The following is a 19,923-nucleotide window of genomic DNA, read 5'->3' as shown; positions in this document are numbered from 1 at the left end:
AGAGATCGATTCAATGACCGCCTCAGCAAGGCCTCAAGGTGTGAGTGTATATGTGTGTGTGTGCAAGTGTGAAACTAGTGCGTGTGTGTATTTGGACAATATATAGTAGAGACTTTGAGGTGGTGGGGGCGACAAGTTATCCAAGGTGGGGTTTTGTATGTATGAGGTCTTGTGCTGGGTTGTGTATGTTGCACGCATCAGGCGGTCACTTAAAGAAGTGCTTTCTGTTCCTGTGAATTAACGAGCAGTTGGGAAGAACAGGCCAAGGCGGTGCCATCTGTAAATGTCACAGGCACTGCTTGCTCATTTTACACATCATTAAAGCCAATATTCCTAACCTGTATCAGAGCAATCAGGAGCAGGCCATTACTGAGACACACACGGGCCCCGGGGGAACCGCACCACACCAAAACGCAGAGCGAGAGGAGAATACTGACACACACATAGGCGCACATAAACAGACACGCACACAAGCCACAACCTAATAGCAAAACTACATTTAGCGATACGCGAAAAGAAAACACTGTCAATTACACAGCGTATCTGTGGGCAGTGTGTTGTGTACAGAGCCGCACAAATGAGAATCTTATTATTCCTTTCTCTGCGACGTGCATTGGGTGGCGTTTGGTTTGGAAAGCCGAGGAGCCATTACTGTAGCTGCTCTGGGCTCCAGGGACAGCTTTGCGAAATGAAACAGAGATGTACGGTATTGTCCGGGGAGGGAGTCAATGACAAAACAAAGTATTGAGATAAATACCCACTGTTAGCACAGGGCTGTTAAACCTCCATTTCCTAATCCTCTGCTGGACTCCAGAAGACATTAACACTGAACACACAGAGGTAGAGGAGTCTGGGTATTGATGTACTATACTGTATAACCTTAAACATACTGAGGTAGAGGGTGGGAGTGGAGGAGTCTGGGCATTATAGTATATAGTGTATACTTTATATCTAACCCTTAACACACTGAGGTGGTGGAGGGAGTGGAGGATATTATTGAATGTACTTTATATCCTAACCTCACTGAGGTGGAGAGTTAGGGTTAGGGCTAAAGGATTAGGTGGGTTAGGGATTGTAAGTTTCCCGCTCTGGATGTTAAGACATATTTATATAAATAATAAGACGTGTTACTGGGTTACTGATAGTTGGCAGGGGATGGTTATTCTCTGTGAGATGATACAACCACATCAAGGTTTCTTCTGAACGCCCACTCTAAGAAGAGCAGGACATTTGCAATGAACATTTCTCACACCAACTCATTTTCAAACATCAAGTTATACATCTATCTCAAATTCACATGTAACTGAGACGACACAACATGTTAAGAAATAAAAGTAACTTTCGAAAAAACAATTAGAAAACAATTTTAAAACTATTAGAGACAAACTAAACACAAACAAACTAACAATTAAAACATTACTGCTGTGTCCTTGACAAGAGGTAACGTCCTCATCTACAGTGTAAAACTGTGAAGGATCTGAACCTCCTTTCCTTCTCTCCTCATTTCCTCCCATCTTTCTCCCTCCATCTCTGCTGCCACTCCCCACTGAACACGCTGAACCCCCCATTTCAAATAATGAACATTTGATACACTTTCCTTCCTTCTTTTAAAAGAGAAATACATTAATGAAGCTCCCCTCCCTGACAGTCTGCATTAATCAGAAGGGCCTCCCCCAGAACACAAGTCTTTATCGCCCATCGATTTTCCAGTGGGTTTTTTAGGCAGGTGGCATGCGAACGGTGTGCGAGTGGCGCGTACAGAGAGCCCCGATGCCAGGCGGCTGCTGAGAAGCACATTAAAGGGCTGTCAGTTGTCTCGCTATGCATCCTGCATCATTCTTTAAGCACATGAGAAGTTCATTACACTGCACACGGTTCTGACAGTGCACTAGGATATTAGGGGCTGTGTCCGTTGTGCACTTCCTCTGAGGAAAGCGTATAGTGGAAACGCAGCCGACACAGCAAAGAGAATTCACATTGCTGCCTCTGCATGTCACACCTATACAATACTGATTTGGAGATGTATACGTTGAAAGCTAGATGCCATTGGAACTGCTCTTGACTTACATAGGAACAACTCGACTTTCAATCAATTGACTCACAATGCAGAAATTACTTTCCTGACTAAAGTGGCCCAAAATGAACCCCACATTTCTTAGATGGATCTACGAGGTTCTGTGCTAACTTTGCCAGTCTGTCTCTTCTCTCTTCAATTGAAGGTTTGCATAGGGAACGGAATTAGGAAGTATGCCCTACTGTTATTTGTAGGGACCACACGTTTTTCAATGGAAAAACTCTGTGGAGCCAAATTGAAGTCTAATTAAGGTTCAGTGGTTTTCCTGGTCATGTCACATGGTCAGGAAAACTTCCCTGCCCTACTAATTTATATACATAACTGCCTGGCTAAGATATCTCCTTGGCTACAGCTCATGGTACAGACACACTGAGAAATCGGACTGCTGATAGGTATAGCACAGTAGGCCGTTCCTTCTCTTGCTATAGTAAAATGAGTCCATGCTGTGTACCGACTTGTTAACGACAAACCTGTCGTTTCTACGTGTAGAATCGCAATGCAATGAACTTGACAATTAGAGAGCACAAACCTCCACGTCAGGGAGCTGACAGAAGTGACAAGAAAGATTAAACAAATGGGCACTTTTCCCAGTGTAATCCACCACCTTTTCATCAGAATTGTTCTTACTAAAACAATATAGCTGCATGAAAATTTTATGGATCTACATCTTTTACATCTAGCTTTGTGCTTGAAAAAATATTTTTTTGTTAAGTTCAGTTTGATCATGTGCATGCTCATTAGTTAGTTAGCTAACGTTAGCTTGCTAACTGAGCCAGGCAGTCACACACACACTTCATATAGATGAATGGGGTGGTGAATGCAGCACAATGCACACAACATTAAATGCTTTACCAAGCTAGCTATCTAGCAAGATGCAGAAGATCCTTAAATTCAATCTCCATTATCCCATACTGCCAGTGCCAGTTTGCTTGCTAGCTAACGCTAGCTAAAACGGTTAGAATCGTCATCTAGCACAACATAGCTAACAGGCAGCTGCTTCAATCAAAAATGAATCCATTGTGATTATTATTATAATGTTGCTAGCTTTGCTAGTTATCTAGTTGTGGCCATCTGGTTAGTATCAACAAGGGCTTACTACAAATTCTAGCTAGCTAGCAACATTAGTTAGCTACAGTAGGCACAAGCCAAACAACCTACTGCCACCTTGTGGCCTGGAGTATTTAAACGAAGCAAATCGGAGTTAAAACTGTTCTATGTGAATAACAAAAAGTTAACTGCCGACACTGGGCAGATGCGCAAAGTACCTTTTCGGCAGTCAGATGTCTCAGTGTGTCTGACCCTCTCAAGGCTCCCTCACACATCCTGTTCTTCCTATGTTGACAAAACTGATTGCTCACCTTAAAACGCTCATGCCCCTTTGATTTGTGATGCTTCACAACAACTAAAATTCAATTTTGGACTGTATTCCAGGGCTCTGATTGCCCTGTAAATGAGATAAACTGATAGCAATTTATTCAAGGATCCAACCTCTCCTTCCCTCCCTCCCTCTCTCCTCTTCATTCAAGAGACACAACCTGCATCCTACACTTGAGTGATTTCGATATTTAAGCAATATGTCTGTATTCCGGAAGCGTTCAGTAGAACAGACAAGCTGATGCTAATAGAAAATCTTAGAAGAGAAGGAGAGAGAGGTAAAAAAAAGAAAGTAAGAAATAAACGTGCTTCTTTGACAGAGAACAAAACTTTCTAGATCCGCACGTTTCCATTGACACCACATGCTGAACAGCATTTACAGGTCTAACTATGATCACTTATCCACATTTAGAGCAGAAAGTTCGTCATTTTAAAACACGTGGACACATTTCAATGATTCCAAGCTACTGTATATGGAACAGAACTAAAGGTTGGGACGGACGTTGAGACGGGCTAATGTCCACTAATGATTCCCTCAATGCAATGTGACGAGGTGAATCCACCCAGTTTCCCAAGTCCCTAATGATAGCCATCCCTCATTCAAGCCCCTAAGACCATTATTGGAGTGATTCTGATAGTGTTGGTCCATTAGGGTCTAAAATCTTGTTTGGTTTCTCTTTCAGGATGATACAGGGCATTGTGGGTAAGCTTACTTAGGAAAAAACACACTGAACAAAAATATGAAACGCAACATGCAACAATTTCAAAAGATTTTACTGAGTTACAGTTCATATAAGGAAATCAGTCAATTGAAATGAATTCATTAGGCCCTAATCTATGGATTTCACATCACTGGGAATACAGTTTAGCATTTGTATAGTCAGATACCTTAAAAAAAAGAAGGTAGGGCATGGATCAGAAAACGAGTTAGTACCTGGTGTGACCACCATTTGCCTCATGCAGCGCAACACATCTCCTTTGCATAGAAGCTGTTGACTGTGGCCTGTGGAACGTTGTCCCACTCCTCTTCAATGGCTGTGCGAAGTTGCTGGATATTGGCGGGAACTAGAACACGCTGTCGTACACGTCGATCCAGAGCATCCCAAACATGCTCAGTAGGTGACATGTCCGGTGAGTATGGAGGCCATGGAAGAACTGGTACATTTTCAGCTTCCAGGAATTGTGTACAGATCCTTACGACCTGGGGCAGTGCATTATCATGCTGAAACATGAAGTGATGGATGAATGGCACGACAATGAGCCTCAACATCTCGTCACGGTATCTCTGTGCATTCAAATTGCCATCGATAAAATGCAATTGTGTTCATTGTCCGTACCTTATGCCTGCCCATACCATATGGAGCACTCTGTTCACAACCTTGACATCAGCAAACCGCTCGCCAACACAGCACAATACACGTGGTCTGTGGTTGTGTGGCCGATTGGACGTACTGCCAAATTCTATAAAACGACGTTGGAGGCGACTTATGGTAAAGAAATTAACATTAAATTATCTGGCAACAGCTCTGGTGGACATTCCTGCAGTCAGCATGCCAATTGCACCACCCCTTAAAACTTGAGACATCTGTGGCATTGTGTTGTGTGACAAATTTGCTAATTTTTGCGTGGCCTTTTACTGTCCCCAACACAAGGTGCACCTGTGTAATGATCATGCTCTTTAATCAGCTTCTTGATATGCCACACCTGTCTGGTATATGGACTATATTGAACAAAGAGACATGCTCAGTAACAGGGATGTAAACAAATTTGTGCAAAGCAGAATATATATATATATTTTTGTGCTTATGGAACATTTCGGGGATCTTTTATTTCAGTTCATGAGACATGGGACCAGCACTTTACATGTTGTGTTTATATTTTTGTTCAGTGTATATATAATTTTGAGTTGCACACCCCCAAGTTTGCTGGATGTCCTTTGGGTGGTGGACCATTCTTGATACACACGGAAAACTGTTGAGCGTGAAAAACCCAGTAGCATTGCAGTTCTTGGCACAAACCTGTGTACCTGGCACCTACTACCATGCCCCACTCAAAGGTACTTCAATATTTTGTCTTTCATTAACCTGTCTCCTCCCATTCAATTACTCTGATTGAAGTGGATTTAAGAAGTGACATCAATAAGGGATCATAGGTGATCATCTGGGTTCACCTGGTCAGTCTGTCATGGAAAGAGCAGGTGTTCTTAATGTTTTGTACTCTCAGTGTATGTTAAATACTTTCAAATCAATACAAAGCATTCCTCTCTACTCCTACGGAAAAAAGGGGGTAAGAACGATCCAAGACAGGCCCAAATATCTGAGATAGAGAAGCACAATGACCACACTAACCTATCTTTGACATTGAAACTACTGTACCAACATATCAACAACAGTGCTGGTGATCCGTGCTTGAAACGTTGTGGTCAGTGGTCCCATTCAAACTGGAATGGGCGTGTGTCAGTGAAACCATTATAAAAGCGTAATGATTATAAATACTAAGCGTCATTAAGGAGGCGTCGGTGCCAATGCTGTTGCTATGCAGCGTATCAATCATGTTGATTGATCATCTCTGGCTCCAGTGACATCAGTTTTATGGCCTTAGAGATGGGACTGTGTTTTCACAATGCCATCCAATTAGAGCTGTCCATTCATCATCAGACTGGAGAATCATTATTAATTGGGCAGAGGGGTGGCTGCCACTCCCCTGCTGAGCTGAGGAGAGATCCACAGCTTCTGGAGCTCAGGGCGGTTGGTTCACACTATGGCTAAAGACTGGAGAACATTAGGGGCGACTATACATAGACATGCACTTCAATAAGGTATGCTAACCAGATGTACTAAGTTTGCACCTTTTTGTCAGGAAGCTTGCTGTTTCAGAATGTTTTAACTGGTTTTAGATTGTTTTGACGAGTTTGCAGAACGAGTGTCTTCTAGAACTCCTAGCCTAACTTCTGGCTTACCTTCATTGCCTGTAGACGGCCCGTCTGGCTTGGTGATGCCCGTGCTCTTTTTCCGTCTGTGTTTCTTGCGGTTGGCGTGAGGTGAGGGGGGAGGCTCCAGCTTGGGACTGGTAGCACTGCCCACTCCAGAGCTGCAGGTTAGGGGCTCGCCCATCCCGTTGGCTGTGGAAAGACGTAGAAAATCACTGATCAGTAAGAGAAACCATAATCAACTATACTTTTGACAGGTTACGTACAAGATGTTTGATACTGTGTAAATAGACACACAGAAACATATTACATTTGGATTTCTAGAAGGGAAAGACGGAAGGCTATGATTCATGAGATATTGACTAGTGATGATGTACCATGTATTATAAGAAATACCAGAGTGTTAATTCCTACCAACCAAACGAACGCAAAGTGATCACAATGAAAAAGATGTCAACCCAGCACTCCGATACTAGCGGTCGAAAAGTATCTGTACTGCTGTGGCTTTAGAGCAGATGAAGGAAAGACAGACAGGTATGGGGGCAGGTCAGCTAACAAATGGTTAGTTAGGTTAGCCTCAGGCCAAGCTCTCTATATGACTGTCAGTGAGTGACAGGGGGCTAAGAGGCAGCTTAGTTTCTGGTAAGGTATTTTATAAATGTGATATTAACCTGCGCCACCGTTGGGCAGAGATGAGAGAGGGATAGAGGGCTGAAGGGATGGAGGGGGGTGTCAGCTTGCCATCTTTCTGGTTTCCTGACATTTGACATCACTTTCCCTCTTCTTTTCCCCCTCAGGATGCCATTATGAGTCCTCGGAGAGATGGGGGCCTCAGGGGTCGGGGAGAGGGAGGGAGGCAGCGAGGGCCGGGGCCAGTCCATGAGCCCCATATTGCTCTCCTCCTACCACCCCGTGTGGAGAGCAGGCAGGATCCTCCATTGTCTACCATCAAAAGCTCATTGTAGTGTGGCAAACGCCATTCATTTTGCCTTCCCTCTTCCCTCCGCACCTTCCCAGCCGCAGGGGAGGAGGGCGGTAGACAAGAGAGAAGGCGGCTTGGATCAGGGATTATTGCTGTTGTTGTTGCCAGTTGCACATACTCTAATGCCGCCACTGTCGCTGGTTGTGCCATTAGCCACTAGTGTACAACATCAGACATTAGGCCTAATTTGGTCAATACCTTACGGGAGATGGGGCTGTGTTGGAGGGAGGAGAGGGATGTGGGATGGGCTCAGCAGGGGGTGAAGGATGTTAAAGTGGAGGATACTGGAGATCTTTAAAAGGCCTCAGGCGGCCAGGTTGGAGAGTGGGATCACAAATATAGGAACTAACACACTATTAGGCATACATATGTGCTTGGGATTCTTTTAGTTATCATTGATGTACATCAAAAAACGATGCATCATGTGTCTCCACCAATACATCCAGTATACCTGCAGTATACCTGCTAGTTGAATTATCAGAATAATATTTACATTTCGATTGTTCTTGATCTTATTTCACATAGATAATAGTCAAACGTGGACAAATTTCTAGAGGAAAGACACAAAAAAACACCAAAACAACAAAGACTGATTATTGATTATAGCACCTTAATAGATGCTGCTGGTTTAATAAAGTATATAGTGACTGTGACACTCAGTGCTTGCCTAGCCTACTATATCACCAGTCCTCTCCCTCGCTCTCCCCTCCTCTACTCACCGGGTGGTTTTGAATGGCAGAGGAGCCATACATGTAGCCGTGGCGTCTGTTTCAATTTCCCTGCTTCTCCCACAACAGCCCCCATGAGACCAGTCATTAGCTGGGCGCAGACAGCTGGGGGCACAGGGGTCCACAGAGTACCCCCCTCCCTCCCTCCCCCTTTACCCCAGCGTCTGTCCCGCCAGCACAGCTCCGTATGGCAGCTCTGAGAGGAGAACGAAGGGGCCCCAACCCTCCAACCTTGTCCAACTCTGGATGATGACAGGCAGCATTTGTTTAATGTGGCTTGAGGTGAAAGGGGAGGCCTCCCCTCTGGGGGCCCCGTCGTGTCATAAATACTTCTAATTATCAATTTTTGCCCCCAATGTTGTGGAACATGACCCATGATCCGCTGCTCTGCCCTGCACCTGAAACATGGGTCATATTCATCAGGGCACACCGTAGCAAAACGTTTTGCGACGGAAAACAAATATGAGGTTGAAATACATTGCCGTTTGTCTTTGGCTCAGACTTTCCTGCCATTGACTCAATAGGTGAAATATGTTAATCTGTGAAGCTACATCCATTGGAGCCATATGATTACAAACTATTACAAAGCCATTGATAGTTGTGTGTAGACAAAATGCTATTACTCACTGATAAGAGCCTTTTAAACCACGCATACACATAAATGAGCAACGCCGTGACCCCACTCTCCGAGGGTCTCTCAGGGAGAGTTGTGACATGCAAAAAACGCATTTCCAATACACACATGCATATTAATACACACTTGTACATGTGTGAAATAGGACAAATATAATCACCCACCAAATTATAATTTTTATAGTGCAGAGTGAAAGTAACACACATTGTAGTCTTCACATTTAGCTGCCTTAAAATGTAATCTAAAAAGGGACCTACTCCACATTTTAAAAGTGAAAGAATGTTATTGAATGTAACTTTTCACCTGGGCTTTGCTCCTTTCATATTTATTTTGATCCGGACAAACTCCCCAGTCCCTGCCGATGACAAGCACACCCATAACATGATGCTGCCCCCACGATACTTGAAGGTACAAAGGGTTTCACTCTGTGTTGTGTTTTATTGGATTTGACCCAAACCTGTAGTTTTTAATTGAGGGCAAAAATGTATTTGCGGTGTTGTCTTGCAGTATTAAATCAACTTTTATTGGTTGTGTACACAGATGTGCAGAGATAAGCTAATGTTTCTAGCTCCAACAGCGCAGCAATATCTAGCAATACACACATATTCCAAAAAACAAACAAACTACAGTATAAAGAAATATCAATGAGCAATATCAGAACGAGTGAATGAGTATATGTATGTATGTATGTATGTATGTATGTATGTATGTATGTATGTATGTATGTATGTATGTATGTATGTATGTATGTATGTATGTATGTATATACAGTACCAGCCAAAGGTTTGGACACACCTACTAATTCAAGGGTTTTTCTTTATTTTTACAATTTTTCTGCATTGTAGAATAACACATATGGAATCATGTAGTAACCAAAAAAGTGTTAAACAAATCAAAATATATTTTAGATTGTAGATTCATCAAAGTAGCCACCCTTTGCCTTGATAACACTTTTGCACACTCTTGGCATTCTTTCATCCAGCTTCATGAGGAAGTTATCTGGAATGCATTTCAATTAACAGGTGTGCCTTCTTAAAAGTTACTTTGTGGAATTTCTTTCCTTCTTATTGCATTTGAGCCAATCAGTTGTGTTGTGACAAGGTAGGGGGGTCTACAGAAGATAGCCCTATTTGGTAAAAGACCAAGTCCATATTATGGCAAGAACAGCTCAAATAGGCAAAGAGAAATGACAGTAAATCATTACTTTAAGACATGAAGGTCAGTCAATATGGAACATTTCAAGAACTTTGAAAGTTTCTTCAAGCGCAGTCACAAAAACCATCAAGAGCTATGATGAAACTGGCTCTCATGAGGATCGCCACAGGAAAGGAAGACCCAGAGTTACCTCTGCTGCAGTGGATGAGTTCATTAAAGCTACCAGCCTCAGAAATCGACAATTAACTGCACCTCAGATTACCAGCCTCAGAAATTGCAGCCCAAATAAATGCTTCACAAAGTTCAAGTATCTGACACATCTCAACATCAACTGTTCAGAGGAGACTGCGTGAATCAGGACTTCATGGTCGAATTGCTGCAAAGAAACCACTACTGAAGGACACCAATAAGAAGAAGAGACTTGCTTGGGCCAAGAAACACGAGCAATGGACTTTAGACCGGTGCAAATCTGTCCTTTGGTCGGATGAATCCAAATTTGAGATTTTTGGTTCCAACCGCCATGTCTTTGTGAGGGGCAGAGTAGGTGAACGGATGATCTCCGCATGTGTGGTTTCCACCGTGAAGCATGAAGGAGGAGGTGTGATGGTGTGGGGGTGCTTTGCAGGTGACACTGTCAGTGATTTATGTAGAATTCAAGGCACACTTAACCAGCATGGCTACCTCAGCATTCTTCAGCGATATGACATCCCATGTTATTTGCGCTTAGTGGGACAATCATTTGTTTTTCAACAGGACAATGACCCAAAGCACTCCTCCAGGCTGTGTAAGGTCTATTTTACCAAGAAGGAGAGTGATGGAGTGCTGCATCAGATGACCTGGACTCTACAATCACCCAAACTCAACTCAATTACAATGGCTTGGGATGAGATGAGATGGACCGCAGAGTGAGGGAAAAGCAGCCAACAAGTGCTCAGCATATGTGGGAACTCCTTCAAGACTGTTGGAAAAGCATTCCAGGTGACTAACTCTTGAAGCTGGTTGAGAGAATGCCAAGAGTGTGCAAAGCTCAAATTCAAGTCAAAGGGTGGCTACTTGGATGAATCTAAAATATATTTCAATTTGTTTAATACTTTTATGGTTACTACATGATTACATATGTGTTATTTCATAGTTTTGATGTCTTCACTATTATTCTAATATGTAGAAAATAGAAAAAATAAAGAAAAACCCTTGAATGAGTAGGTGTGTCCAAACTTTTGACTGGTACTGTATATACACACTATAAAATGCAGTGTAAAAGCATTCAGAGCCATTTACTTTTTCCACATTTTGTTACGTTACAGCCTTATTCTAAGATAGATTAAATAGTGTATTTTTCCTCATCAATCTACACACAATACCCCATAACGACAACCTTTTTGAAAAATAATGACTTTTTGCAAATGTATTAAAAATAAATAACAGAAATATCTTATTTACATAAGTATTCAGACCCTTTACTCTGACCTTTTACGATCATCCTTGAGATGTTTCTACAACTTGATTGGAGTCAAATTAAATTGTTGGACATGATTTGGAAAGGCACACATCTGTCTATATGAAGATCCACAGTTGACACGAGCAATAGACATTAGACCGGTGGAAATCTTTTGGTCTGAGGAGTCCAACCGCTGTGTCTTTGTGAGACGCAGAGTAGGTGAACGTTCCAACAGTTGTCTGTCACGGCCGTCGTCGGAAGGAGACCAAGGTGCAGCGTGGTGAGCGTACATTTTCCTTTGTTAGTGGCTATAGTGCCACTAACAAAGATAACTACCCACAAACACCAAAGGAAAAAAGGCTGCCTAAGTATGATTCCCAATCAGAGACAACGATAGACAGCTGTCCCTGATTGAGAACTATACCCGGCCAAAACATAGAAATACAAAACATAGAAATAAAGAAACTAGAATGCCCACCCTAGTCACACCCTGGCCTAACCAAAATAGAGAATAAAAGCTTCTCTATGGCCAGGGCGTGACAGTACCCCCCCCAATGGTGCGGACTCCGGCCGCAAAACCTGACTCTATAGGGGAGGGTCCGGGTGGGCATCTATTCACGGCGGCGGCTCCGGTGCGGGACGTAGACCCCGCTCCACCTCTGGCTCCCCCCACTTTGGTGGTGCCTCTGGTGCGGGGACCCTCGTCGCCGACCCCGGACTGGGATCCCTCGCCGCAGGCCCCGGACTGGGGACCGTCGCACGTCGCCGGAGGCTCCGGACTGGGGAACGTCGCCGGAGGCTCCGGACTGGAGGACGTCGCCGGAGGCTCCGGACTGAGGACCGTTGCCAGAGGCTCCGGACTGGGGACCGTCGCCGGAGGCTCCGGACTGGGGACCGTCGCCGGAGGCTCCGGACTGGAGACCGTCGTTGGAGGCTCCGGACTGGCCCGTGGAGCAGGCACAGGATGAACCGGGCTGTGGGGGAGCACTGGAGATCTGGTGCTTCTAGATTGGCACCACTCCTCCAGGCTGAATGCCCACTTTGGCCCGGCACCTCCAGAGCGCAGGCACAGGTCGAACCGGGCTGTGGGGGAGCACTGGAGATCTGGTGCTTAGACCTTGCACCGCTCCTCTTGGCTGAATGCCCACTTTAGCCCGGCACGTACGGAGCGCAGGCATAGGACAAACCGGGCTGTCACAGCGCACCGGAGACACAGTGCGCAGAGCTGGCGCAGGACTCACCGGGCTGTGGAGGCGCACTGGAGGTCTGCAGCGTAGAGCTGGCACAAGACGTGCAGGGCTGGGGAGGCGCACAGGAGGCCTGGTGCGTGGGGCTGGCACAGTCTTCACCAGACGGCTAGCACGCACCTCAGGACGAGTATGGAGAGCTGACTCAGGTGACATTAACCTGAAGACACGCTCCGTAGGGCGAATGTCGTGCCTCATGCACCAACACAGCAGCTCTCTCCTAACTCTCTCCTCCAATCTCACCAGCAACTCCTTAACTGTCTCTGCTTCACTCCCCTCCAAGTTCACCTTCTTCTCCCCGACTGGCTCTGTTTCCAACCTCGGCTCCGCCGACCGTCCCGTGTGCTGCCTCTCCTGGCCACGCTGCTTGGTCCTTTGGTGGTGGGTAGTTCTGTCACGGCCGTCGTTGGAAGGAGACCAAGGTGCAGCGTGGTGAGCGTACATTTTCCTTTAATTTAAAATATCGCCAACAAAACAAGAAACAAAGAAACGACCGTGAAGATTACTAGGGCTATAGTGCCACTAACAAAGATAACTACCCACAAACACCAAAGGAAAAAAGGCTGCCTAAGTATGATTCCCAATCAGAGACAACGATAGACAGCTGTCCCTGATTGAGAACCGTACCCGGCCAAAACATAGAAATGTAAAACATAGAAATAAAGAAACTAGAATGTCCACCCTAGTCACACACTGGCCTAACCAAAATAGAGAATAAAAGCCTCTCTATGGCCAGGGCGTGACATTGTCAGGGCATGTCAGAGCAAAAACCAAGCCATGAGGTCTAAGGAATTGTCCGTAGAGCTCCAAGACAGGATTGTGTTGAGGCACAGATCTGGGGAAGGGTACCGAAAAACGTCTCCAGCATTTAAGTTCTCGAAGAACACAGTGGCCTCCATCATTCTTAAATGGAAGAAGTTTGGAACCACCAAGACTCTTCCTAGAGCTGGCTGCCTGGCCAAACTGAGCAATCAGGGGAGAAGGGCCTGGGTCAGGGAGGTGACCAATAACCCGATGGTCACTCTGACAGAGCCCCAAAGTTCCTCTATGGAGATGGGAGATGGACAACCATCTCTGCAGCATTCCACCGATCAGGCCTTGTGGGAGCGGCCAGACGGAAGCCACTCCTCAGTAAAAAAAAACATGACAGTCCGCTTGAAGTTTGCCAAAAGGCGCCTAAAGGACTCTCAGACTATGAGAAACAAGATTCTCTGGTTTGATGAAACTAAGATTGAACTCTTTGGCCTGAATGCCAAGCGTCACATCTGGGGGAAACCTGGCACCATCCATATGGTGAAGCATGTTGGTGGCAGCATCATGCTGTGGGGATGTTATTGAGCGGCGGGATCGAGGGAAGATGGGAGACTAGTCAGGATCGAGGAAAAGATGAAGGGAGCAAAGTACAGAGAGACCCTTGATGAAAACCTGCTCCAGAGCGCTCAGGACCTCAGACTGGGGCGAAGGTCCACCTTCCAACAGGACAACGACCCTAAGCACACAGCCAAGACAACGCAGGAGTGGCTTTGGAACAAGTCTCTGAATGTCCTTGAGTGGCCCAGCCAGAGCCCGGACTTGACCCTGATTGAACAGCTCTGGAGAGACCTGAAAATAGCTGTGCATCAACACTCCCCATCTAATTGGCGTGAGAGGATCTGCAAAAAAATTGGGAAAACTCTCCAAATACAGGTGTGCCAAGCTTGTAAATGTGATATTTCAGTTTTTTTTTTTTTTTACATTTTCTTTTTTTTTTTAAACAGTTTTTGCTTTGTCATTATGGGGTATTGTGTGTAGATTGATGAGGGAAAAAACAATTTCATACATTTTAGAATAAGGCTGTAACGTAACAAAATGTGCAAAAAGTCAAGGGGTCTGAACATTTTCCGAAGGCATTGTATTTATATATATAGTGTGTATAGACAGTACGGACAGTATATGAATAGAAAATGTGTTTATGGCAGTAGTTATATTGGATGAGTAATGACTAGAATACAGTATATACATATAAAGTGGGTAAAACAGTACGTAAACATTAGTGACCAGTATTCAATGACTATCAAATCAAAGTTTATTTGTCACGTGCTGCTTACTTACAGGCTCTAACCAATAGTGCAAAAAAGGTATTAGGTGAACAATTGGTAAGTAAAGAAATAAAAACAACAGTAAAAAGACAGAGAAAAATAACAGTAGCGAGGCTATATACAGTATCGAGGCTATAAAAGTAGCGAGGCTAAATAAAGACACCGGTTAGTCGGGCTGATTGAGGTAGTATGTTCATGTAGATATGGTTAATGTGACTATGCATATATGATGAACAGAGAGTAGCAGTAGCGTAAAAGAGGGGTTGGCGGTTGGTGGGTGGCGGGACACAATGCAGATAGCCCGGTTAGCCAATGTGTGGGAGCACTGGTTGGTCGGCCCAATTGAGGTAGTATGTACATGAATGTATAGTTAAAGTGACTATGCATATATGATAAACAGAGAGTAGCAGCAGCGTAAAAAGAGGAGTTGGGGAGGGGGGCACACAATGCAAATAGTCCGGGTAGCCATTTGGTTACCTGTTCAGGAGTCTTATGGCTTGGGGGTAAAAACTGTTGAGAAGCCTTTTCGTCCTAGACTTGGCACTCCGGTACCACTTGCCATGCGGTAGTAGAGAGAACAGCCTATGACTGGGGTGGCTGGGGTCTTTGACAATTTTTAGGGCCTTCCTCTGACACCGCCTGGTGTAGAGGTCCTGGATGGCAGGCAGGCAGCAGAGCCCCAGTGATGTACTGGGCCGTGACGAGCTAAATCGGGTTCAAGTCCGGGCTCTGGCTGGGCCACTCAAGGACATTCAGAGACTTGTCCCAAATGTACACATAGTCATTGAATGACTATGTCAGCAGTCTCTAATGTGCAGGGAAGAGTACCGGGTGGTAGCCGGCTAGTGATGAATGTTTAACAGTCTGATGGCCTGGAGAGAGAAGCTGTTTTTAAGTCTCTCTGTCCCAGCTTTGATGCACCTGTACTGTCTCCACCTTCTAGATGGTAGCAAGGATGAACAGGCTGTTGTTCGGGTGACTGGGGTCCTTGATACTTAACATTACAATTTACATTTTCACTGTCATCCAAGCCAGTAATGTGGAGTGAATGCAATGTTGTCGATCCCTTCCTTTGTATTTTCAAGTATTGTGGTGGCAGCATCTCGTTATGGCTATGCTCGTCACCGACAGAGACTGGGAAGTTTGATAGGATCAAAATAAATATGAAAGGAGCAAAGCCGAGGTAAAAAGTTTGCCTCAGTCACCAGGAAACTTAACCCTGGAATTATGCCAAAGACAAAGACAGAATGGCTTTCCAAGAGGTATTGAGTGTTCCTGAATGGTACAGGTTTGAATATAGCTGTCCATCAATGATTCCTAACAAAAGTTTGGGACAAAAACAACGGGTATACAGTATGTTGCCCTAAGAGTTGTGCAAGGTTGGTAGAATCTTGTTCAAAATGATTCACAGTTGTAATGGCGTTCAAACGTGATTCCACCAAGTATTAACTCTTGGGGTGTTCAGACACACACAATCAATACATCCTCATCTTATATCTCTTAGTCATTTTTCTTTCACTTTGAAAATGCGGATTAGGTTGTGTAGATCTGTACGGGGAAAAAATATATCCCTTTTTAGATCCCATTTTAAGGCAGCAAAATGTGAAGACTGTGCAAGGGGTGTGTAGACTTCCACTAGCGACGGTATCAGGGCCAGCGCCAGAACTAATCAGTTGGACAGCCATTTGATTTCCATACTAGAACCATTGGGCCTCGAGGGACCCCCCTTCAAGCTAATGAGCATTCTAACTGCAACATTCTAACAGTGTAATTAATACATTTCATATGTGCTATCGCAAAAATAATAATTTGGTTGTGTTTATGAAGGTCTTAAGTAACATTAGAATACAAAATACATATGTTTCAAATAACACAAATTATGAAAACATCAGCAGCCTAAACATCGTCATAAGCGCCAAGTATACTTGATAATAGTGAAAATCTGTACCAAAGCAATAATGGCATTATAATGATTATAAGTGTAGATATGACAGTAGTCAGAAATGGTCAATTATTGCCAGCTCGTGCTTACATGGTGTACGTCTTCACACAATGGCATCAGTTGGAGTGTGTCCATGTCACATAAACAATAAAAGCTGGTGTGTGCGTTGCCGATGTTGTTTTTTAATTAAGACGTACGGCATGCTCTCTCAGTGAAGACATTTTGTGCTGATAATCGGCCCGTAACATTGTCACCGGCTTTTTCTATCCAAGTAGTACCGTCCCTTCCTCTCTCTTATCTCATCGGTGGTGGCGCGTGCAACTGCTCAGTGTATACCGTTATGGCGTTTTAGCGCTTAGCCTTCGGAGGTGTAGGTTCAGGCTCAGAATCAGAATCATCAGAGATGTCATAATGAATCATTTCTTCCCCACCATCGGAGTCATTTTCATTCAGATTTTGTAGCAACGATAACGCAGCATGTGCATCCATTTGTGTTGGTCTTCTTGCCGCTGTAAATGATGTACATGCTCATTTTGTACTACAAGTAGGCCAGAGTAGACTGATAAGACTGCTTGGATCTGGTGGACTGATATAGGGTACATACCATTTTCAGTTTATAATTAGAATAGATCAATACAACAGAATGGCCTGCCCTGTTCTTCATTCACAATGGGTGATTACATAATTATGCATCGTTCACTTCCCCTCGCTCATCAACTCACCAATTCTTCTCCTTTCTCCCCATCATACCTTACTTCATTGATTTAATCTGTTGCTATATGTGTGAAATTAGTTTTGGTATAGTTTAGGTTCAGTTTTGAGGCAATTATCGGCGTGATTATCAACTGGGCACGGCACCTTCAACTATCAGGAGAAGGAGAGGAGCAGGCCCTACTGTCGTCAGAAGGAGGGGCAATGGGGGAAAACCATTTAGAAAACGACATGCCCTCCCAAAACTGGTTATAACAACGAAAGTGTGTTTTAAAGAGAAGTCAAGGACAGAGTGGGGCATGACTTAAAAAATGTCAGAGTAATAAAAAAACAACAATGAGCAGTCCAACTGACTGCTTTAGTGGTTCTAGTGTGGGTTTTATAGTAAATACATGTCATTTAACTGTAAAATTACCTTTTAATGTGGCATGAACACAACCAGTCATGATGGTCAAACACAACCAGTCTGGAGGTCAAACAAATCACTTCAAAAAGTAGGTGACCTTTGCACGTTTGTCCAAAAATAATTCCAGCATCCGAACAGTGCACTATGCACCCACCAACTTTCCTTCAATCCCCAAGTGGCTGAAACTACTATCTCACCAGAGAAAGCATCTGAGAGAGCGAAACAGCGCCCCTCTGTCTTACTATATGTAACCCATGTATCTGATGCTGTATGGACAAAAAGAGTATGACATGTTGCCGTCCTTAGCGTTTAATTAGCATACTCTTTTTGTCCAGACAGCATCAGATACATGGGATACACATACTGACAGAGGGATGCTGTTTTGCTCGCTCTGATGATTTATATGACATTGATGCGTATTTCTGTCTGCGCGCATCTTGGTCAAATAAATTATCAATATTTTAATAATTTTATTTGGACGGGGAAAAAGATACTGTAGAGCGGGCCGGCCCCGTAAGGCCCGCCCATAACGCCAGCCCTGAACTGTATCAGAGATTATCTGGCTCATCTGAAGTCCTCCTCAATTCAAAGCGATCCAAATCTGATGGATCACATTCAATTTACCATAATAAAACTTAGCAGGAACGGCGCTGCCGAATGGCTCTCTGTTTAAAATGGAGGTCCTGTAGCCTACTGTTATGAGCCGCTCAGAGAGTTCACTTTGGCGTTATTAGCTAGTGGTTATGAGGGGCTGTCGGGAGCGAGAGAGCGAGGAAGCGAACAGCGGTAATGAGGCGCGCTGAGGATCAGGAGTCTCTCTCTCCTCTCAGCTAAGTGCCATGCAGCATCTCTCAGCTTCTCCTCTGCTCTCCTCTCCTGGGCATGCGGGTACTGTGGAATAGGTATCAGGGCTAACCTGTGATTACAGTTTATTACACTCCCGCCAGGGAGATGACAGTTTAAACATGCTTCATGATGAAGACTGTGGACGAGACAAAGAGAGGGCTAACAGCTCGCTAACTGCCATAGAGAGTTGAAAAGAGAGAGAAAGAGAAAGAGAGAGGGACAGAATGAGAGAGAGAAGTTTTCATTTCATTTGTAAACGCGTAATTCGAGAGGCTCTGGGAGCACTGTGATTTTGCCGGTAGGTCACTTGACACAGCAGCAGCTCACTGCCTGTCCTCAATCAACGACATCGGCTGCAATTAATGGCAAAAATTAGAAACAATCACCGCTTCCCCCTTATTATCCTCAATTAGAATTCACTAATCAAGGCCTGATCGCGCTCTGCTGCTCTCTTAAAACTAAATGTAAAACTTCATTACGGACCTGCCGTGGAAATCAAACTCCACATGCAACACGCTCTCCAGTACCCGATGGGAGGGCAGAGTAGAGTTACAGCAGTACACAGTGAGGGAACCTGATGAACAGAACTGCCTGGTCCTGCATTCACTTACGCATTTGCCTTCGCACTGAAATACCTTCACCAGAGAAGCCTGGGTGAATACCTTTAAAACATACACTGATGGTGTATACACCTACTTCAGTGTAAAAAAATAAATAACTCTCACACCCTCAGACTCGGTCAAACTGTTTCCTGTTTCCCAGATGCTCCCTGTTCGCAGGACACTACATATTGTACAACAACAAAACTTTGACAGGGGGTCACTGTTTGTAAAAATATCACAGCACTTAGGTGCCAGTTGAGTCTATTTCTCACTGAATCTAGGCGTAAAGGATGAAGTATATGAAGGAGGGAAAAAACAAGCCTTGCGCGGGCCCAGATTAAGAGGGTTCTCTTTTGAATTGCGAAGCAATAGACAAAATGGGGCTGAGATTGAATCAAAAGGCTGCGTTCAATATTCAAGAGATGCAGCTAGCTCCCCATGTGTCTCCTTCTGCCTCTCCCTCAATAGGTTTACAAATGAGGACATTCTTTAAATAATATGGAAATGGTTACCTGGGCTAAAATACATTTTATACTTCAGCCTATCTGCTTTTTTTCTATTTTCATTTGGCTTCTCCAGAGAACCATGTTTTATGTTAACTTGAAACCGTGACGAAGGATAATGGAGTGATTGGGGGCGTGTTGACGTCTATTCAAATAGTAAAACATGAAGGGTCTGAACGGTGGACCGCCCACCTATTGATTATTGAAGAAACCACTAGGGTGAAAAATAAAGGGGTCACAATTAAATCAAGTATTATTTTGTTACCTTCTAGTC

The 19,923-nt window shown here is 44.2% G+C and overlaps 1 protein-coding gene across 2 annotated transcripts in view; it reads right to left on the bottom strand.

The window, feature by feature from the left end:
* Positions 1-19,923, bottom strand: part of LOC139560229 (arf-GAP with GTPase, ANK repeat and PH domain-containing protein 3-like) — a 227,662-nt gene that overhangs the window by 44,695 nt on the left and 163,044 nt on the right. For both annotated transcript variants that reach the window (XM_071376805.1, XM_071376804.1), the window contains exon 13: positions 6,408-6,569. In XM_071376805.1, the coding sequence (XP_071232906.1) occupies positions 6,408-6,569 (162 nt within the window). The remainder of the gene's footprint in view (positions 1-6,407; positions 6,570-19,923) is intronic.

Source organism: Salvelinus alpinus, chromosome 30 (genome assembly GCF_045679555.1).
Source record: "Salvelinus alpinus chromosome 30, SLU_Salpinus.1, whole genome shotgun sequence".
NCBI classification, from domain to species: domain Eukaryota; kingdom Metazoa; phylum Chordata; class Actinopteri; order Salmoniformes; family Salmonidae; genus Salvelinus; species Salvelinus alpinus.
This window is presented reverse-complemented; position numbering and strand designations above follow the sequence as displayed.